This window comes from Muntiacus reevesi, chromosome 11, assembly GCF_963930625.1.
Source record: "Muntiacus reevesi chromosome 11, mMunRee1.1, whole genome shotgun sequence".
Classification (NCBI taxonomy): Eukaryota; Metazoa; Chordata; class Mammalia; order Artiodactyla; family Cervidae; genus Muntiacus; species Muntiacus reevesi.
Genome location: NC_089259.1, coordinates 33,853,160 through 33,869,133, shown reverse-complemented (window position 1 = coordinate 33,869,133; position 15,974 = coordinate 33,853,160). Strand labels below are relative to the sequence as shown.

The window sequence follows — 15,974 nt, the reverse complement described above, 5'->3', positions numbered from 1 at the left end:
GGTTTTGGTTGGGCCTTACTGCCTGATCTGCTGTTGTTTTTCCAAACCTTGCTCCTTAGCTTCTCTGACAATTCCAAGTCACCTGATACCTTTCCAAAAAATTCCTTTTCTGCTTCAGTTAGCAACAATTGATTTTTCTTGGCCACAACAAAGAATCCTGAGTCCTGACCCCTGAAGGGCCTTAGACTTTGTTCACAGGTCAAGGCCAGGGGGACAGAGGGCTCCAGAAGGTTCTGAGTAGAGAGGGATGTGATCAGATTTTCACTGCAGGATGATCACGTAGACTTACACTGTGGAGAACAGATGGAGCGACAGCGAGAGAAGATGGGAGTGAGGAGGCAGTGGGAAGAGTCAGGTGTAAGGAAACTGGGCAGCACAAGATGGCTACCTGGCCTCCAGGTGGGAGGGAACGGACACGAGAATCTGCTCTCTCTGGAGCTTATATTTTAGTAACACAAGTTATGTGACCTTAGCATGTTGTCTGGTGATGTAGGCATGTGCTTAATAAATAGTAGGGCTTCCCTCCTAGTTCAGTTGGTAAAGAATCTGCCTGCAATGCAGGAGACATGGGTTCGATTCCTGGATTGGGAAGATCCCCTGGAGAAGGAAATGGCAACCCACTCCAGTATTCTTGCCTGGAGAACCCCATGGACAGAGGAACCTTGTGGGCTACAGCCCATGGGGTCACAAGAACTGGACACGAGTGAGTGACTTTCACTACTACTACTACGACTAATAAGTAGTAGCTTCATTACAACATTTGAAACGAAAGACGATCCTGTACACCCTGGCAGGTAATGGTATCGTGCTTAAAGGGTGACCAAGTTGAAAGGAACTTGAATCTGTTTCTGATTTAAAACAAAACAAAGACAATTGAGGGAGCTGGAAATTTACAGCCGGGAGATCTAAAGACACAATGAAAATGGAAACAGGGACTTGAGGGCTCTGCAGTGTTCAGCAATTCAACAAAGATGCCATGAGCAGCGGCTTGTGCCAGGCATGGATACTCTCAAGAGCGCCTCCTAGCTGACGAGCTAAGCGGGCGTGTGACTGCAGCAGAAAGTACCAGCTCAGGGACAGGACCTCACTGTTCACTGCCAGCGAGAGCCTGGACTTCATGCACCCTCGGCCCACTCGCCTCCCGAGTCCCAAGGGGGTACCCCAGTGCTGCTGCACAGGCAGTGAGTTTGTGTAACTGCTAAAGGACCTTAAACGGAGGAAACCTCGGTCTTGTGATGAACTACAGGCCAGCACGGGGCTCAGCATTTGCCCTGGAGGCAGACATTGTCTCTACTGTGCCAGAGAGCACAACCTGCCTTTTGCACTGGAGGGAGGCCATGATCTCAGTCTTCCAGTGCATGCATGTGTGGGTGCTCAATCGTGTCCGACTCTTCACGACCTCATGGGTTCCTCTGTCCATAGGATTCTCTAGGCAAGAATACTGGGATGGGTTGCTATTTACCTCTCTAGGGGATTGTCCCAACTCAGGGAACAAACCTGCATCTCCCTGCATTGCAGGCGGGTCCTTTATCACTCTGCCTACCTGGGAAGCCCTTCCTGTACAAAATTCTTTCAAAATATAGTCTCCATAGAGACCGAGTGGGAGAGAAATGACTTTAAGGCATCCACTCTGAGGTTATGGGAGCAGCTGGAGGCCCAGGGTAGAACTGATGTTGTGGCTGAGTCTGAAGGCTACTGGAAGCAGGACTCCCACATTCCCTGGAGGTGTCAGTCTTTCCTAGGCCTTTCAACTGATTGGATGAGGTCCACCCACATTATGGAGGATAATCTGCTTTACTCAAAGTCTACTGACCTAACTGCCAGCCCACCTAAAAAACACCTTCACAGCAACAACTTGACTGGTGTTTGACAAAAAGCTGGGTACCATGGTCCAGCTGAAAATTACATTAACCATCACAATGGTCCAGAACAGAAACAAGACATCGTGGAGAACTGTCTCCCCACATGTACTTAAAGTCTGTTATTGCTCAGTCAGTCAGTGGTGTCTGACTCTTTGTGACCCCATTGACTGCAGCACACCAGGTTCCTCTGTCCTCCACCATCTCCTGGAGTTGGCTCAAACTCATGTATTGAGACGGTGATGCCATCCAACCATCTCATCCTCCACAGCCTGCTTCTCCTTTTGCCCTCAATCTTTCCCAGCATCAGGGTCTCTTCCAATGAGTTGGCTCTTCCCATCAGGTGGCTAAAGTATTGGAGCTTCAGCTTCAGCATCAGTCCTTCCAACGATTATTCAGAGTTGATTTCCTTTAGGATTGACTGTTTGATCTTGCAGTCCAAGGGATTCTCAAGAGTCTTCTCCAGCACAATTCAAACTTTAAAACTTAAAGTTTAAAAATCACTAATTACTGGTGTCTTTAAAAGACGCCTCCTTGCGATTTATTTTAAAATGTAGGAGAAACTTTAATGATGTGAACCAGTTATGAAGTCCACTCCTCATTCTCTTGCTGAGCATCACACTGAGGTGATGGCCTTGGGCCGACTCAGTCCACCCCCGAGGTGTCCAGGGCAGGAATACACAAGACAGGACCACGAGGTGCGGGAGGCTCCCCCGGAGGCTCCCCCCCCCCCGCCCCCCCCATCCTCCAGGCTCCAGCTGGACGCAAGGGGAACCGAGGGGTGGGGCTGGGGGTGGGTCCAGCCAGCCAGCGCGGCCTTGACGCTCTTCCAGGGCTCACAGGCTAGTGCCGCAGCCACCGGAGCTATTCACAGCAACTAGCACCACCCGCCGGTGACCGGCCCTCCAGCTGAGTTCATTAGGATCTAGAGGACTGTGGCTTCCTTGCCTTCCGGTACCCCGTGCCCGATTCCACCATCCCCGTCGCCTCGCTAGGACCGCCTCTGTGTGGCCCCTCCTCCTGCCCGCTTCCACGCGACCGGCCCCGCCCCGCCCCTCGGCCCCGCCCCGCCCGCCAGGCCTATTTCTCTCTAAAGGCTCGGTCCCGCCCTCTCGCGGAGCACTGTGGGAGCGGCTTCCTTGGTTTCGCGCGTGGCAACCCCGCGGACGCGTCGCTCGCTGAAGAGTCCCGCCAAGGCCGCACCCGCCCCGCCGCGCTCGCAGTCGCCCTCCTCCACTCGCGGCGAGGTAGAAGAGGGCCCCGGGGCGGCGCGGGTCCCAGGCGCCCTCTGAGGGGGCCGTGGGGGTGGGACGCGGTAGGGGGCTCTGCCCTTCCCTCCCGCGCGGCCCTAAACCCCTCACCGCGAGTTCGTGACGGGAAGCACCGAAATCCCCGGGAAGGCTTGGCGGGTGAGGGAGGCGCGAGTTCGGGCTTCCGTCACAGAGGTGGGCGTCCCCGGGCTGGAGTCGGCCCCCGCCTCTAGGCAGAGGGCTGTCTGGTGCCGACCCCGGGGGGCAGGAGGCCGCGGGTCGGGACGGGGGCCCCGGGGGGACTTTCCGTGCTGAGTCCGGGAGGCGCCGTCCTGGGAGCTGTCTTTGCACCGGGCCTTGGTGGAGCTCGATCGCCTCACCTGGGCGCCTCACCTTTCCCCACCCACACTCTCTGCGTTTGTTCCCACCGTGTCGGTTTAGGCCGAGTTTCTCAAAGATGAACTTTTTTGGTCTGGTTAGTCCAGAAGAAACGGTCTCCAGTTGTAAAGCAGCTAGTTTTGCTGACAGACATGTCAACTAAATTGACTTAAGTGGGGCTTGTAATCAGGAGGTTCTCCTTGTGCACAGTGGTCCTCAACGTGTGGTCCGTGGACCATATCAGCATCAGCAACACCTGATTAGAAACTTGTTAGAACTTCACTCTCCAAGGAATGAGGGTGATGACTCCCACCAGTGAATAAGATACTGGTGAAGGCGGGGAATGGCAATCTTATTTTAAGAAGTCCGTGGGTTTCTGGCAAATGCTAACCTTTGCGAACCCCTGGTTTCACATTACCTGACCTAAAGCTTGTAAGTTAAAATTTTTTATATATCTTCTGTCATTGACTTAATACTTTCCGGAGGTATTTTGGAATGAATATTTGTATATGATTGACATTTGCTCTTGTGAATTTTCATCTCCAAAAAGTAATGCAAAGTTAACTAAAAAGACCTAAATCTAGGACTTCTCTGGTGGCCCAGTGGTTAAGACTCTGTCCACCAAATGTAGGGTGCATGGGGGAACTGAGACCCACATGCCCCGCCTTTCAGCTTAAAAAAAAAAAAAAATTCCCTAAAGCTAGGAGCTAAAGCCATGAAACCCTTAGAAGAAAACAAGTGTAAGTCTTCTTGAACTTGGATTAGGCAGTGGTTTTTTAGCTCTAACATCTAAAGCACAACCAACCAAAGAATTATGTGTGTGCGCGTGCGCGTACGTGCTCGGTACTGTCCGTCTCTTTGCGACCCATGGACTGTAGCCCTCCAGGCTTTGTCCATGAGATTTTCCAGGCGAGAATATGGAGTGGGTTGCCATTTCCTCCTCCTGGGGATCTTCCCGACCCAGGGATCGAACCTGCATCTTCTGCGTTGGCAGGTAGATTCTTAGCGTACCCCTGCGCCACCTGGGAAGCCCATCATTGAATTAAAAAGTTTTGTGCTTCAAAGGACAAGAAGGTGGAAAGACAGTGCACAGAATGGGAGAAAATATTTGCTAATTGTTTCTCTGACAAGATCTAATATCAAGAATATATAGGGATTCTTTTTTTTTTTCTTCTTCTTTTTTTTTTTTTTTTTTGCATGCCACAAGACTTGGTTTGTGGGACCAGGGAGTGAAGCGCCATGGCAGTGAATGTGCAGGATCCTAACCACTGGACTGCCAGGGTACACCCAAGGAATTCTTTTTTTTAAATTTAAGGATAATTGCTTTACAGAATTTTGTCGTTTTCTGTCAAACCTCAACATGAATCAGATCAAAAAACCAATTTTTAAAAATGGGCAAAGCATCTGAACAGACAAAAAGTTAAACATAATGTTGCCACGTGACCCAGCAATTCCATTCCTCTGTGTGTGTGTGTGTGTGTACATATATATATATATATATGTACACACACACATACAGACACACTCAATAAAATTGAAAATATGCATCTTCACTAAAGCTTGTACAGATAATTCTATAAAGCAATTATCCTTCAGTTGAAAAATTTAAAAAAAAAGAATGCACAGAACTAAAGAATGCACAAGCTAAAGAATGCACTAAAGAACTAAAGCATGTTCATTGTTTATACTGCAGTAGTTTTCTTTGTTTGTTTTGGGGCTCCACTGTGGGGCTTGTGGGATCTTAGTTCATCCTGGAATGCGAAGTCAAGTTGGCCTTAGGAAGCATCACTACGAACAAAGCTAGTGGAGGTGATGAAATTCCAGATGAGCTATTTCAAATCCTAAAAGATGATGCTGTGAAAGTGCTGCACTCAATATGCCAGCAAGTTTGGAAAACTCAGCAGTGGCCACAGGACTGGAAAAGGTCAGTTTTCATTCCAATCCCAAAGAAAGGCAATGCCAAAGAATGTTCAAAGTGAAAGTGAAAGTCTCTCAGTCATGTCCGACTCTTTGCGACCCCATGGACTTAGTCCATGGAATTCTCCAGGCCAGAATACTGGAGTGGGTAGCCTTTTCCTTCTCCAGGGAATCTTCCTAACCCAGGGATCGAACCCAGATCTCCCACTTAACAGGTGGATTCTTGTACAGCTGAGCCACAAGGTCTCCCACTTTACAGGATTCTTGTACAGCTGAGCCTCAAGGGAAGCCCAAGAATACTGGGGTGGGTAGCCTATCTCTTCTCCAGGGGATCTGCCCAACCCAGGAATTGAACTGGGGTCTCCTGCATTGCAGGCGGATTCTAGAGTGTTCAGACTACCGCACAGTTGCACTCATCTCACACACTAGCAAAGTAATGCTCAACATTCTCCAAGCCGGGCTTCAGTAATACGCGAACCATGAACTTCCAGATGTACAAACTGGATTTAGAAAAGGCAGAGGAACCAGAGATCAAATTGCCAACATCAGCTGGATCATCAAAAAAGCAAGAGAATTCCAGAAAAACATCTATTTCTGCTTTATTGACTATGCCAAAATCTTTAGCTGTGTGGATCACAACAAACTGTGGAAAATTCTTCAAGAGATGGGAATTCCAGACCACCTGACCTGGCCCCTGAGAAATCTGTATGCAGGTCAGGAAGCAACAGTTAGAACTGGACATGGAGCAACAGACTGTTTCCAAATCAGGAAAGGAGTACATCAAGTCTGTATATTGTCATCCAGCTTATTTAACTTATATGCAGAGTACATCATGAGAAATGCTGGACTGGCTGAAGCACAAGCTGGAATCAAAATTGCTAGGAGAAATATCCATTACCTCAGATATGCAGATGACACCACTCTTATGGCAGAAAGTGAAGAGGAACTAAAAAGCCTCTTGGTGAAAGTGAAAGAGGAGAATGATAAAGCTGACTTAAAACTCAACATTCAGAAAACTAAGATCATGGCATCTGGTCCCATCACCTCATGGCAAGTAAATGGGGAAACAATGGAAACAGTGACAGACTTTATTTTTGGGGCTCCAGAATCACTGCAGATGGTGACTGCAGTCATGAAATTAAAAGACGCTTACTCCTTGGAAGAAAAGTTATGACCAACCTAGATAGCATATTAAAAAGCAGAGATATTACTTTGCCAACAAAGGTCTGTGTAGTCAAAGCTATGGTTTTTCCAGTAGTCATGTATGGATGTGAAAGTTGGACTATAAAGAAAGTTGAGTGCCAAAGAACTGATGCTTTTGAACTGTGGTGTTGGAGAAGACCCTTGAGAGTCTCTTGGACTGCAAGGAGATCCAACCAGTCCATCCCAAAGGAAATCAGTCCTGAATATTCATTGGAAGGACTGATGCTGAAGCTGAAACTCCAATACTTTGGCCACCTGATGCGAACTGACTCATTGGAAAAAACCCTGATGCTGGGAAAGATTGAAATCAGGAGGAGAAGGGGATGACGGAGGATGAGATGGCTGGTGGCATCACCAACTCAATGGGCATGAATTTGAGTAAACTCCAGGAGTTGGTGATGGACAGGGAGGCCTGGTGTACTGCAGTCCATGGGGTCGCAAAGAGTCAGATACGACTGAGCGACTCAACTCAACTCAACTGTGGGGCTAGTGGGATCTTAGTTCATCCACCAGGGATTGAACCCAGGCCCTCCGCAGTGACAGCACCGAGTCCTAACCACTGAAATGCCAGGGAATTCCCTTGTTTTTGTTTTTAGATTCCAAAGATAAGTGAGATCATGCAGTTTTTGTCTTTCTCTATCTGACTTAATTTCGCTCAGCATAGTGCATTCTCGGCTTCCCAGGTGGTGCAGTCGTAAAGAATCTGCCTGCCAATGCAGGAGATTCAGTTTTGATCCCTAGGTCGGAAAGATGCCCTGGAGAAGGAAATGGTAACCCACCCCAGTATTCTTGCCTGGGAAATCCCATGGACAGAGGAGCCCAGCGGGCTCCAGTCCATGGGGTTACAAAATAATAGGATACTACTTAGTGACTAAACAACAATGCCATATAGATCCATCCATAATCATAATGGCAAAATTTCCTTTTGGGGGCTGAATAGTAGTCCATTGTATGTGTGCACCTGTGTTTGTGTGTGTATCACATTTTCTTTATCCAGTCATCCATCGATGGACACATAGGTTGTTTCCATATCTTACTTGTTAGTAATGATACAGCAAACATAGTGGTGCAGATACTTTTTTGAGTTACTCTTTTCATTTATTTCAGATAAATACCCAGAAGTGGAATTGCTAGATTGTTCAGTAACTGTATTTTTAATTTTTTAGGAATCTCCATACTGTTCTCCATAGTGGCTTCATCAGCTTATAGTCCTACCAACAGTGCACAAGGGTTTCCTTTCCTTCACATCCTCATCAATGCTTTTATTGTTTTTTACAATTACCATTCTAACCAGTGTGAGGTGCTTTCTCCTTGTATTTTTTATTTTATTTCCCTGATGATTAGTGAGGTTGAGCATCTTTTCATAACTATCTGTATTGTCTGATTTGGAAAAATGTATATTTAGGTCCTCTGCTCATTTTTTAAAATACTGTATTTATTTTTGGTTGTCCTGGGTCTTTGTTACTGTGTGAGGGCTTTCTCTAGCTGTGAGCCCCAGGGGCTGCTCTTCGTTGTGTTGCATGGGCTTCTTATTGTACCTTCTTTGTTGTGGAGCACAGGCTCTGAGCTCACCAGCTTCATTAGTTGTGGCACATGGGCTCAGTAGTTGTGGCTCAAAGGCTTTATAGCACAGGCTCCATGACATGTGAGATCTTCCCAGACTAGGGATCAAACCCTTGTCCCCTGCATTGACAGGCGAATTCTTAACCACTGGATCACTGGGGAAGTCCCCTCTGCCCATTTTTTTTTCCATTTATTTTTATTAGTTGGAGGCTAATTACAATATTGTAGTGGTTTTTGCCATACATTGACATGAATCAGCCATGGATTTACATGTGTTCCCCATCCTGAACCCCCCCTCCCAACTCCCTCCCCATCCCTTCCCTTCCTTCTGGGTCATCCCAGTGCACCAGCCCTGAGCACTTGTTTCATGCATCCAACCTAGACTGGCGATCTGTTTCACACTTAATAGTATACATGCTTCAATGCTGTTCTCTCTATTTATCCCACCCTAGCCTTCTCCCATAGAGTCCAGAAGTTTGTTCTATACATCTATGTCTCTTTTTCTGTCTTGCATATAGGGTTATCGTTACCATCTTTCTAAATTCCATATATATGCGTTAGCATACTGTATTGGTGTTTATCTTTCTGGCTTACTTCACTCTGTATAATGGGCTCCAGTTTTATCCATCTCATTAGAATTGATTCAAATGTATTCTTTTTAATGGCTGAATAATAGTCCATTGTGTATATGTACCACAGCTTTCTTATCCGTTCGTCTGCTGATGGGCATCTATGTTGCTTCCATGCCCTGGCTATTATGAACAGTGCTGCGATGAACATTGGGGTACACGTGTCTCTTTCAGATCTGGTTTCCTCCGTGTGTATGATTAGGAGTGGGATTGCTGGGTCATATGGCAGTTCTATTTCCAGGTTTTTAAGGAATCTCCACACTGTTCTCCCTAGTGGCTATACTAGTTTGCATTCCCACCAACAGTGTAAGAGGGTTCCCTTTTCTCCACACCCTCTCCAGCATTTATTGCTTGTAGACTTTTGGATAGCAGCCATCCTGACTGGCGTGTAATGGTACCTCGCTGTGGTTTTGATTTGCATTTCTCTGATAATGAGTGATGTTGAGCATCTTTCCATGTGTTTGTTAGCCATCTGTATGTCTTCTTTGGAGAAATGTCTGTTTAGATCTTTGGCCCATTTTTTGATTGGGTTGTCCATTTTTTAATTGAGTTTTTGTTGTTGTTGTTGAGTTACATGAGTTCTTTATATATTTTGGATATTAACCCCTTATCAGATACATGATTTGCAAATATTTCTCCCAATAACCTTTTCATTTTGTTGATGATTTCATTTGCTGTGCAGAAACTTTTAAGTTTGATTTAGTCCCACTTACCTATTTTTAGTTTTGTTGTCATTTCTTTTGGTGTCAATTCCAGAAAAGGTATCATCAAAACTGATGTCAAGGCACTTATCATCTATGTTTACAAGTTTTATGGTTTCAAGTCTTATGTGCATTTTGCATTGATTTTTGTATATGGTATAAGGTAGGGCCCAGATGTATTTTTTTGCATGTGGCTGTCCAGTTTTCCCAACACCATTTGTCGAAGAGACTGTCCTTTCTCCATTGTTTATTTTTGGGTCCCTTGTCATAAATTAATCGATCTTAAATGCTCACATTTATTGGGCCCTCTCTATTCTGTTCCATTGACTTGTGTGTCTGTTTTGATACCTAGTTTTAAGAATTTGACACGAAAAATGTTTAAGCCATAAACATATGTAGACATAAATTTGACCAGAAAGGTTGTTAATAGTTGCGCTTTATTTCAATTAAGAATTATTTCAAGAATACATTTACAACAGTGATTTTTCACAGGTACAAATGATGCAAAATGTACATCTGGCCCCAGAAACAGATGATGATGATCTTTATTCTGGCTATAATGACTACAATCCAACCTATGATACTGAGGTAAAAAAAAATTTTTGTTTTATTGGTTTTTACTTTGGTCTTTGCTAACCAGCTGGTTTGTGAAAATTTTGAATTTGACAGTTCTGCTATATTATGCTTTAGATTAAGTTAAGTTGATTTAAAGGCTAGAAAAGTGCTATTACTGAAGACTGTACTAACTTCTACCAATAGTAATAATCGCAGCAGAAGGGAAAAGCATAGAGATATGAAAAAATGTTATGGAAAAGAATTAGGATCAATTATATTCTTGTATTCTTTTACACTAGTTACCTGAATATGTATGTTAAAAGACTTAGATCCCTTGAGGTGCCTAAAATTGGTTTTTTACTGCTCTAAATTTGAAATGTCATATAGAGTTACTTTTCTTCTTTGAATTACATTATACAAGTATTTTATAGAAAAACTAGAGAATAAAAATAAAAAATTAAAATAATTGAAACTGTCACCACCCAGAGATAAACATCAACTAAGTTACAGTGCTTAATGCTAAATGTTTCCCTATGCAGAAATATATGTGTATATATATTTATGTATACCGTATGTCTATATGTTTTTGGAGAAAATGGTATCATACTATGTGTACTGTTTTGTAACCTGCTTTTTTCCTTTTATGAATGTTCACTTATGTCAACAAGCCTATATCTGCTTAATATTTAGTGGTATAGTAATTATAGGATGAAATTGTTATTAAGACAATTATTTGATTATTTTAAATCTGTTTACATTGTGAGAATTACAGTTTCCAAATTGTAAAAGACAAAAACCAGAAGAAGCTGCTTTATAAATTTACCTTGAATTAGTGTGTGAAACAATTTAAGGACGAAGGATGTGAGCCCTAATTTTCTTGCTAGTATGTGAGAATCAAATATTAGCATTCAGAGGACTTTAATATAGGAACTTACATTCTATTCTCGAGTTTTTCACGTGACTTTCAGTAATTTTTGAAGTTTTTCCCTCTGGAGAAGAATGATGGTTTGTGAATTTGAGACCTAGAAAGCAAGAAGAGAAAATAGAAACTATTCATTTACTCTGTATGAAGTAAAAATCTAGGAGATATTATTTATCATAGAAAATTTGAAAAATAGAGAAGATTAGAAAAAAAAATAAAATGACAAATACTGTTACCTGGTGATGACCTGTACTGTAGCAGGTCATAGCACCGATGTTTTGCTGTGTTCCTTGTCTTTTTATGTAGATAGGTGTGTCCCTCCCTATATATTTAATACAAACATCTGTATACATGGATATGACTATAGAGCCTAGTTTTTAAAAATATGTATTAAAACATGGGCATTTTCCTAAGTTAGTGTTAATTATGAAAACCATTAAATCTTTCCCTTTCTCCCAGTTATAAAAGTTACATGTATAAAAATATATGTGCCCATTGTTGGAAAACAAAATTGTCCATAATTCCACCACTCAGAAATAACTACTGCTAATGACCATTATATTTACTACTGTGGGCAGGAATCCCTTAGAAGAATGGAGTAGCCATCATAGTCAACAAAAGAATCCGAAATGTAGTACTTGGATGCAATCTCAAAAATGACAGAATGATCTCTGTTCGTTTCCAAGGCAAACCATTCAATATCATGGTAATCCAAGCCTATGCCCCAACCAGTAACGCCGAAGAAACTGAAGTTGAACGGTTCTATGAAGACCTACAAGACCTTTTAGAACTAACACCCAAAAAAGACGTCTTTTTCATTATAGGGGACTGGAATGTAAAAGTAGGAAGTCAAGAAACAACTGGAGTAACAGGCAAATTTGGCCTTGGAGTACAGAATGAAGCAGGGCAAAGGCTAATAGAGTTCTGCCAAGAGAATGCACTGGTCATAGCAAACACCCTCTTCCAACAACACAAGAGAAGACTCTACACATGGACATCACCAGATGGTCAACACCGAAATCAGATTGATTATATTCTTTGCAGCCAAAGATGGAGAAGCTCTATTCAGTCAGCAAAAACAAGAACGGAGCTGACTGTGGCTCAGATCAAGAACTCCTTATTGCCAAATTCAGACTTAAACTGAAGAAAGTAGGGAAAACCACTAGACCATTCAGGTATGACGTAAATCAAATCCCTTATGACTATACAGTGGAAGTAAGAAATAGATTTAAAGGACTAGATCTGATAGAGTGCCTGATGAACCATGGACGAAGGTTCGTGACATTGTACAGGAGACAGGGATCAAGACCATCCCCATGAAAAAGAAATGCAAAAAGGCAAAATGGTTGTCTGAGGTGGCCTTACAAATAGCTGTGAAAAGAAGAGAAGCGAAAAGCAAAGGAGAAAAGGAAAGATATACCGATTTGAACACAGAGTCCCAAGGAGAGATAAGAAAGCCTTCCTCAGCAATCAGTGCAAAGAAATAGAGGAAAACAACAGAATGAGAAAGACTAGAGATCTCGTCAAGAAAATTAGAGACACCAAGGGAACATTTCATGCAAAGATGGGCTCAATAAAGGACAGAAATGGTATGGACCTAACAAAAGCAGATGATATTAAGAAGAGGTGGCGAGAATACACAGAAGGACTATACAAAAAAGATCTTCATGACCCAGATAATCACAATGATGTGATCACTCACCTAGAGCCAGACATCCTGGAATGTGAAGTCAGGTGGTCCTTAGAAAGCATCACTATGAACACAGCTAGTGGAGGTGATGGAATTCCAGTTGAGCTATTTCAAATCCTGAGAGATGATGTTGTGAAGGTGCTGCTTTTAGTATGCCAGCAAATTTGGAAAACTCAGCAGTGGCCACAGGACTGTAAAATGTCAGTTTTCATTCCAATCCCAAAGAATGCTCAAACTACCACACAATTGCACTTAATCTCACACGTTAGTAAAGTAATGCTCAAAATTCTCCAAGCCTGGCTTCAGTAATACGTGAACCGTGAACTTCCAGATGTTCAAGCTAGTTTTAGGAAAGGCAGAGGAACCAGAAATCAAATTGCTGACATCAGCTGGATCATCGAAAAAGCAAGAGAGTTCCATAAAAACATCTATTTCTGCTTTATTGACTATGCCAAAGCCTTTGACTGTGTGGATCACAATAAACTATGGAAAATTCTGAAAGAGATGGGAATACCAGACCACCTGACCCACCTCTTCAGAAACCTATATGCAGGTCAGGAAACAACAGTTAGAACTGGACATGGACCAACAGACTGGTTCCAAATAGGAAAAGGAGTACGTCAAGGCTGTATATTGTTACCCTGCTTGTTTAACTTATATGCAGAGTATATCATGAGAAAGGCTGGGCTGGAAGAAGCACAAGCTGGAATCAAGATTGCTGGGAGAACTATCAATAACCTCAGATATGCAGATGACAGCACCCTTATGGCAGAAAGTGAAGAGGAACTAAAAAGTCTCTTGATGAAAGTGAAAGAAGGGAGTAAAAAAGTTGGCTTAAAGCTCAACATTCCAAAAACTAAGATCATGACATCTGGTCCCATCACTTCATGAGAAATAGATGGGGAAACAGTGGATGCAGTGTCAGACTTTATTTTTGGGGGCTCCAAAATCACTGCAGATGGTGATTGCAGCCATGAAATTAAAAGACGCTTACTCCTTGGAAGGAAATTTATGACCAACCTAAATAGCTTATTAAAAAGCAGAGCCATTACTTTGCCAACAGAGGTCTGTTTAGTCAAGGCTATGGTTTTTCCAGTGGTCATGTATTGTGAGAGTTGGACTGTGAAGAAAGCTGAGCGCCAAAAGATTGATGTTTTTGAACTGTGGTGTTGGAGAAGACTCTTGAGAGTCCCTTGGACTGCAAGGAGATCCAACCAGTCCATCCTAAAGGAGACCAGTCCCGGGTGTTCATTGGAAGGACTGATGCTGAAGCTGAAACTCCAATATTTTGGCCACCTCATGCAAAGAGGTGACTCATTGGAAAAGACCCTGATGTTGGGAGGGATTGGGAGCATAAGGAGAAGGGGACGACAGAGGATGACATGGCTGGATGGCATCACCGACTCGATGGACATGAGTTTGAATAAACTCTGAGAGTTGGTGATAGACAGGGAGGCCTGGTGTGCAGGCCGCAAAGAATTGGACACAACTGAGCAACTGAACTGACTGACTGACTGAATGTTTTGTTTGTCTTTCCTTCATGCATATACACAGAATTTTCTTTTAGAATGTTTGGAACTGAACTAACCATTACTTTTCTGATTACTTACCTATTTTCGGCTATGTCATAAACAATGTCTCATGATACTAAAAATTTAAATATAGTTTTAATGGCTGCATACTACTGACTATATACAATTGATTACTTTCTGACTATAGGATAGTTATTTATAGTTTTCTGCCCCATTAATAACAATAACACAGTGAACAATTTTATGCATAAGTAATTTTTTACCTTGTGATCAAACATTTCTTGGGTAGAGTCCCACAAGTGCAATTAGTAGATCATCATGATCATTTTTAATAATATCAGATAAACTTCCTAACTCTTCAGGTCATCACAGTGTGGCTTTATTATCTATTAATAACTTGAAGCAAATATTCAGAATATCATACACAAATTATACAGTAAAATAAAAATTTGGTTTGCTCATGGTTTCCTTTTATTTTAATTAATTAGAATAAGTTAATATATAACTGAATTACTTGAAACAGTTGCTAAGGTGTTCATAGATTGTGCAAATTGTTAATCAAATCATGAACAAAGGAAAAGAAATTACAAAAGTTGTGTTTGGTATTTGTAATTGGAGAATTTGTTGATAGGTTTTAGTTTATCATTTAGTTAGACTTCTTTGAGGTGATTAATTGAATTTTACTAGTAATATAGGAATATTAGACTTTTTTTCCCCTAAAAGATGTCCCAAGGGAGCCCTTGGCTTGACTCAGGAAAGTTGCCTGGTTTCTATGGCTGAGTGAGATTTGTGTACTTACTTCATTTTTTTTTTTTTTTTTTCTTTTGAAGGGATTCAGCCATACATATACATGTATCCATTCTCCCCCCTCAACCCCTCTCCCATCCAGGCTGCCACATAACATTGAGCAGAGTTCCATGTGCTACACAGTAGGGCCTTGTTGGTTATACATTTTAAATAGAGCAGTGTTGTACTTACTTCATTTTATGTAGTTGATATGGGAGGTTATAAAGATTATTTGAAGTAAAACTAAAGAATGCTTGTGCATAATCATGTTTAAAGTACATTGTATTTTGTTCATTTGTAAAGTACACCTTGGTTATAAAACCATGTTGTCTCCAGGGTTTTAAAAAACTAATTGATAATGACTATTTTTTTTTTAGTGTATTGTTTGTTTTTTAGTAATCAGCAAATATATTTCTGTGGGAAGTAGACTGAAGTGAGTCAGAGGCGAGTGTGAGAAGTGTGCACTGATGTGTATAGAGGGCTGGACTCAGAGCTTATGGTAGTGAAGGAACCAGAGGCAAAGGCTGGTTACACTGGGAGTTGGAAAATAGCATTTTATATAGGAAACCTGGGGGCCCTAGTAACTTGCCCCTGACTAATGTGACTTTCCTCAGGTTCCTGAGGGAGAATGTGAGCACGGGTCAGGAATCAGCAAAGCACAGTAATGTTTTATGTCAGCTGAGCCTTTGGTTCCAAAGCATGACAGGTTGGACCCAGTGGAGCCTCGGCTGGCTCCAGTCTGGGTCTCAGACTTTACCTCTCCCTGAGATGAAAAACCATTTTCACTTGGGAGATGAGACAAGAGAGTTTGCCCAATTTCTGGGAGAGGATGCAGCTTTTTCTGTCCTCAGCTTCTCAGGTAAGGTTAGTAGCCATGGCCCAGGAAATGGAAGAAGAGAGGAGGGGGAAAGGAGGGGGTGATTCTCTGTTCTTGCTGCTCCAGTCACTTGGAAGAGAGAGACAAGAAAGACCACCCACTGAAAAATAAA

The 15,974-nt window shown here is 42.8% G+C and overlaps 1 protein-coding gene across 6 annotated transcripts in view; it reads left to right on the top strand.

The window, feature by feature from the left end:
- Positions 1-2,986: 2,986 nt before the first annotated feature.
- Positions 2,987-15,974, top strand: part of IFT88 (intraflagellar transport 88) — a 62,157-nt gene continuing 49,169 nt past the window's right edge. For 5 of the 6 annotated variants that reach the window (XR_010658524.1, XM_065902133.1, XM_065902132.1 and 2 more), the window contains exons 1-2: positions 2,987-3,106; positions 9,993-10,088. Coding sequence is in view for 5 of the 6 variants with exons in the window: in XM_065902133.1 (XP_065758205.1) it covers positions 9,999-10,088 (90 nt within the window). In the remaining variant the exon portion in view is untranslated. The other variant, XM_065902131.1, reaches the window with a different exon arrangement.